Source organism: Papaver somniferum, chromosome 3 (genome assembly GCF_003573695.1).
Source record: "Papaver somniferum cultivar HN1 chromosome 3, ASM357369v1, whole genome shotgun sequence".
NCBI classification, from domain to species: domain Eukaryota; kingdom Viridiplantae; phylum Streptophyta; class Magnoliopsida; order Ranunculales; family Papaveraceae; genus Papaver; species Papaver somniferum.
In genome coordinates this window covers 69382806-69388482 of record NC_039360.1, presented here as the reverse complement: position 1 = coordinate 69388482, position 5677 = coordinate 69382806, and the positions used below count along the sequence as shown (strand labels likewise).

The window sequence follows — 5677 nt, the reverse complement described above, 5'->3', positions numbered from 1 at the left end:
TTCTCTTTCTAGGAGGACCATAGATTTTTGTAACCAGGACTAGTACTACCCTATATAAAGGCCAAACTAATTATTAGATTTTTGGTCAGTGGTCCAAGATCCCTCCAAGAGAGAATCAAATCAATAATGGTCCTCGGTGATTCTAATCAAATCAAGAATTCTTGGTTTAGGTTTTAAGCAATTTTAACCTTACTGTTGTGTCATGAGCATATAATTGACATCTCTCCCTTTTTCCCGATTGATGTGTTGTTGATAATACAAAAAATTATTGGATTTTTATCGTGTCATGCTATAAGTTAGTAGTACTCTTAATATCTCATCGCAAATAAAAGATGACAGAACTAAATGCCAAAGTTTATGTCTGTATCCTTGCAGGACAGGACGCAAGTGTCATGGCTTAAGTAGGCACAAAGGCAGACGATGTCCTCGCCGATGCTGCAGCACGCAAGCGTCATGGCCTAGGTCCATAGTACTTAGGCTTAGGCCGCGTGCGCGACATTGTACCAACTTCGTGAAATATTTTTGTTGGAAAACGATTAATAAAAAAATAATTTTTTAAAGTTTTAATAAAAAAATTATAATTTATTGTTTTCTTTTGTGAATGAAACTTTTTAGTCCCACATTGTGGAGTTTCCAATTTTTAATAGTTTTAAGAAACTATATAAACTTATTAGTCCCACATTGTGGAGTTTCCACTTCTTAAATTGTTTTATTCCATTATATAAAGAAATTCACTACTTTTGTAAAATCGATGGGAAAGGGGTTGCTCTATATTTTAGAGGGACCCCTAAGGGAAAATATTTTATAGCGTTTTTTAAGCATTCGTGATTTTCCTTAACGGTTTTTTCGGAGTTGCCAAGCTCAAGTTGAGCATCTACTACATATGCTAGTAGTAGGTGTATTAGGGTGTTTTATCCTGGAGATATCCGTTCTGTGAGGGCTATAGCATCACTCTTGAGTGTAGCCGCTAATGTCTTAAGGACAGCGTGTTGAACACATGACTCACTCTATTTTCCAAAGTTTTGCCTTATTGCTGTTGCGGAGATACGGGGAGCTTGTTCGTTTCGTCAAAGCAATCACTTCCATTATAAAAGAGCTAAGTATCAATAATTTGCTTATTTGATTTTTCTTTGTTTTTGATTATTGCACCCAACAATTTTCAGAAGGAATCTAAGTGAAATTTTGAAGAGAACCATATATTTGATTTCTACATAAGATTAATACATACATATACGGACTACTGCCTCTTTTTCGACTTATAGACAAAAAGAGTAAAACGCAACATTTGATGGGAATTATCAACGGTAACAACTTTTAATGTTGAACATGGGAACTACAATTTGGTGAGCGGGCTAGTGTATCGACGATATCGATAGTTAGACGAATCGATACTTCCTTTTCTCGAGCCAATGATGTATCGACGATATCGATAGTTAGACGAAGGGACGATACACCTTAAGATCGGTGATAACACCAGCTACTGAGCCTGCTGCGGCTGCAATTGAGATTACTAAACAAGCGGCACTAAGTATCTGAAGGCACAGCCATTTGCTACTCCACTTGGGAATCTTTCTATGTGATATGTACATCTCAACCGGAAAATATACAGTCAACGGCCAAAACCCGAAAGCGCCAAGAATCCCAACAACGTCATTGAAGAACGGAAGAAGCATCGATATAACTGTCGTTAGAATTACAAATACTGTTCTCCAGACAAGTCTGAATAAGTTGAGATTGTATGGGAAGCATCCAGGGAGAGGTACTTGATAGTTTTTGTTGATGAAATCACTCTTTGGCCATTTTGTTGCTGCCCACTTCTCAATGAAGGCAAATAAGGGTTGGCAATAGACTTGGTAAGCTCCAACAAGGTGAATTACGATTGCAACGTTGGCAATGTCAAGTAACCAGTATGGGTTGTAGAACCCGAAACCGGTTAGAAGGTTGCCCGGTGCCATGTCACCGAATGCCGCATAACCCATACATCCACAAAGCATGTAAAAGATGGTTGTAGTTGAGACACTGACTAAACTTGCTTTCTTCATAGTTTTAGCTTCTGATGGTGGTGATCTTAATGTGTCCTGTTTACCCAAATAAACATAATTAGACCAAAAACATTTAAAACAAAGCAGTAAGTAAAAAGGGTGCAGTTAAAAAAGGTTGTGGTCATAGTAAAAAATAATCTGTACCTGAATTTCGATTAGGATTATGGAATACGAGTAGGCAAAAGCAATGTTTCCAAGTGCTTGCAAGCTCCTCCATATCTTTTGGGTTTGAGTTACGGTACCGATGCTAATTCCGGTAAGACTTCCTCTGAATTTCCCATTTTCTGAAGAATGGAGTATAAAGATTTCAGCAATCTTAACACTGAAATGAAATCAAGTACTCAAGAAAATGAATCACAACAACGGAACTGTAAGCTAACCTGCCACTTTAGCGATTCCGAGGCCCATTCCGATCCCGGAATAAGTAAATGACATGACTGCAGCAACCATTGATAGCCATGAAATTTGATCAAAGTCTGGAATTTGTGAGAATATGATTTCTGATACACCAAAAATGATCATGTATGGGGTACTCGACGTAAGGCACGGGTTATCATGGCCGCTAGCATGGAAACAGTTCGACCTCTTTATAGCCCTGTTATATTCAAAAATCGCAAAACAAAAGAGAAATCAGAACAAATTATATTTGATAATTGAAAAGCAAATTAACCCAAAACAAAAAAAGTTTAGGTGAACTTACACCATACTGATGGATGCTGCAATGGTATATCCGATTGCGACACCAAAAAGATTAATGTACTGAATTATCCCACAGAGCTTGGTCTTAGAACCACCAAGATTAGTGCTAACAGCATCCATGTATGTGTAGTTTCTCTTGCCGGTAACATTGTCTCCAGTTCTGTAGCAGTCAGCTAGTAAACAGGATGTGTAGTAAATCACAAAGGCAAACAAGAACATCACAGTTGGACCAGCAATCCAACCAAGCTGAGCTATGGCCCATGCTAATGAGAGCACTCCTGATCCTATGACAGCCGTAATAATATGTGCACTCGCTGTCCACACGGTTCCTGCAAATTTAATCACAATCGTCAGTAAATATTGTCCAATCCAAAAAAAAATAAAAAATGGCAAATTTATTTTGAGTCCCGGGTCTTGATTAACTTGGTTAATCCATGGGTACTGTAGAGATAGGGCTGCTTAAAAAAACCCAATCAACTATAAAAAGTGAAACCTCAAAGTAAAACCTTAAAAAGTGATGATGATTAGTATATTCAAAAGAGTGATTAGTATATATTTACCTGTTCTTTTAAGACGGCCATCATCATCAAAACATTTAGATCCACCTTGCCGTTGTGGCATTACATCAAGCGAATGATCATATTGGAACTGTTGATTCTTAGTTGCAGCGGTGGCATTAGTCATGTTGATGTCACCCATCTTCAAACCAGTTAAACACCAACAGTAAGCAAAGCGAAATTGAGAAAGCAGCTAGAAAGCAAGCTTTAATGGTATTCAAGGGTAATACTGTTAATCTTCTCTGTCTATGATACTCAAAAAATGCACAGACACAGAGTTTGTAGTTTCAGTTACTAGATATGTATATCTAGATGAAGGAATTGTTATATATCTTAAACTAGAAATCTAGCTAGTTGTCTCTGTGGTAATATGAAGGGTTCTTACAGAAGACACACTCCTCAAGACACACAGAAACCAAAATCTAAAACAATCTGGTTGATTGGTTGTTGGTTGAGAGAGAGAGAGAGTTCTTCTTCTTCTTCTTCTTCTTCTAAACAGTGAGCTAGCCAAGACTATAGAGAAAATGAACTTGAGAAAGGATGAGATAAGGAATTCTAGTGGTATGATTGCTACCAAGTTTGTGATGAGAGTTGAGAGTTAAGGGGTTTATATAAGATTTCTTTCCCTAGAAACCACGAAGAAATGAGTGAAGATTGAAGAAACTACCCACGTGGTTCAAAGACTATAGCCAAACTCAGTAGTATACGAGTAAAGATTGTCAACGACCTCTCTGCCTATGCCCCATCCTTTTCATTTTTAAACAAACTATCAAATATTGAAGGTGTGTTATTCTGTTACAAAACATGGGTCACGAAATAATTCTAAAGTTCTCCGGTCTCTTTCACCAACGAAAACATTTTGTGTATGAGTATGATTTTTGTGAATAACTTTAAACTGTTTTGCTAAGTTTGCTTTTACAATAATCTGATGATCGTCTCATATATTTCTTTTTACGTGTGTCTCTTTAGCTATATGAGCTAGACATCAACCTTCCTAAAGTAGAATTTTCCCTCACTTTTAACTTGAGGGTTCCCGAGTTTACGAAAAGATGAAAGATACACTTATATGATCACTTTGGAGAATGCTCACAGTAGACACTAACAATCTGAATTTGAAATTCGTCGGTGTTTTATCTTACCGACCAGTAGAACATCTCTTTTGTTTTAGTTAGATGTGTGCGCAAGGCAGGGAAGGGATTAGTCACTAAAACAAAATTTTCTACTAGTAAACAAAGCTTAATTATGTTCCTCCTAACTAATAAGTCAACAACAATAAACCACAAGGACAAAATTTTCCCTGTTTTCTTGTAAGTATATGCAATAAGTGAAGACCTAAAACAAAATAAATAAATGATGCACCTAAAAATAATGACCTCGCTTACCGTCATTATTATGCAGTAGTTAAGAATAACAATTTCCTCTTGTCTCGTTTCACCTCAAAACAACACACCTCACCTCTTTTGATGGATGATGATGTTGAAGCAGATCGAGAAATAACACTCAAGAAAAGAAACACACAACTAGAATAAGAAGAAGATAATATACACAAGATTGGCAGCAGTAGGAAGCGAGTTATGACTTACTGCAAGCTGCATCTTCCCTTGTTTTCATCAATCTCTTTTTATAGGCACACAAATGCATGTTCATGCTCAGAATGTGAGTCAAATTAGTTAATTAATTAAGGAATTAAAACAAAGTTTGTATCTCATTTTGTGCACTTTCTTACGTGTACTTACTCCCGTCCGTCCTTACTGAAAAACAGAATTGGATTCTCTCAAGCTACTGTCGACTACTTTCTAGTTTAGTTTGTGGATCATTCAATTGTTTACTGTTTATTCTAGTTTCTTTGTAATTGGTGGTATTTGTTGGGTATGACATAGTGACAAACAGTTGACCAGTCTAGTTAGCTGATGACAATAGGGAAGATACTGTTTCTAGCATCAATCCTGTCATTGTTTAGTATAGTAGGAGCAAGAGGGGTTAATGTTATCGACTTGCAGTCAACGGTGTTTGACTATCACTTCTGTATTTTTTTTTTTTATATACGGACTTCATTCAACGTCATTTAATTTGTAACGGAATCATTCAATGTTATTTACTACGGAGGTTCCCCATGGACAGGTACTACGGTGGATCCACAAAGATTTAGTTGGTGGAGTAGTTTTGTGGCGACTTCTGTCATAGGTAATTTAGCTGGTCTTGCGAAAACGCACCGCACCTCAGTTTGCAATCTGCTAAGGTTATCATTCCGTCGCTAAGTTATGATAGGATCAATGTATGGTTCAATATTGACATTGAATTAGTGATTGGATTTCTTTCTAGTTTGACAGGATTCAACTAATGAGGTTGATTTCCACCACACATTTTGCAAGTGGATCA

General features: G+C 37.0%; 1 protein-coding gene across 1 annotated transcript; it reads right to left on the bottom strand.

The window, feature by feature from the left end:
- Nucleotides 1-1171: 1171 nt before the first annotated feature.
- Nucleotides 1172-4885, bottom strand: LOC113356425 (amino acid permease 3-like). Its single transcript, XM_026599549.1, has 6 exons — nucleotides 4681-4885; nucleotides 3302-3440; nucleotides 2743-3070; nucleotides 2423-2637; nucleotides 2187-2326; nucleotides 1172-2078 (listed from the first exon to the last, which is right to left on the bottom strand). The coding sequence occupies exons 1-6, from the start codon at nucleotides 4684-4686 to the stop codon at nucleotides 1434-1436; spliced, it is 1473 nt and encodes a 490-aa protein (XP_026455334.1). The 5' UTR covers nucleotides 4687-4885; the 3' UTR covers nucleotides 1172-1433.
- Between the last annotated feature and the right edge of the window lie 792 nt (nucleotides 4886-5677).

Bases quoted from the DNA above. Each gene is read 5' to 3' on its own strand.
- LOC113356425 (XM_026599549.1), bottom strand. The intron at 3,071-3,301 runs GTAAATATATAC...TTAAATTTGCAG, and splicing joins TGGCCGTCTTAAAAGAACAG to GAACCGTGTGGACAGCGAGT. The intron at 2,638-2,742 runs GTAAGTTCACCT...TGAATATAACAG, and splicing joins GCAGCATCCATCAGTATGGT to GGCTATAAAGAGGTCGAACT.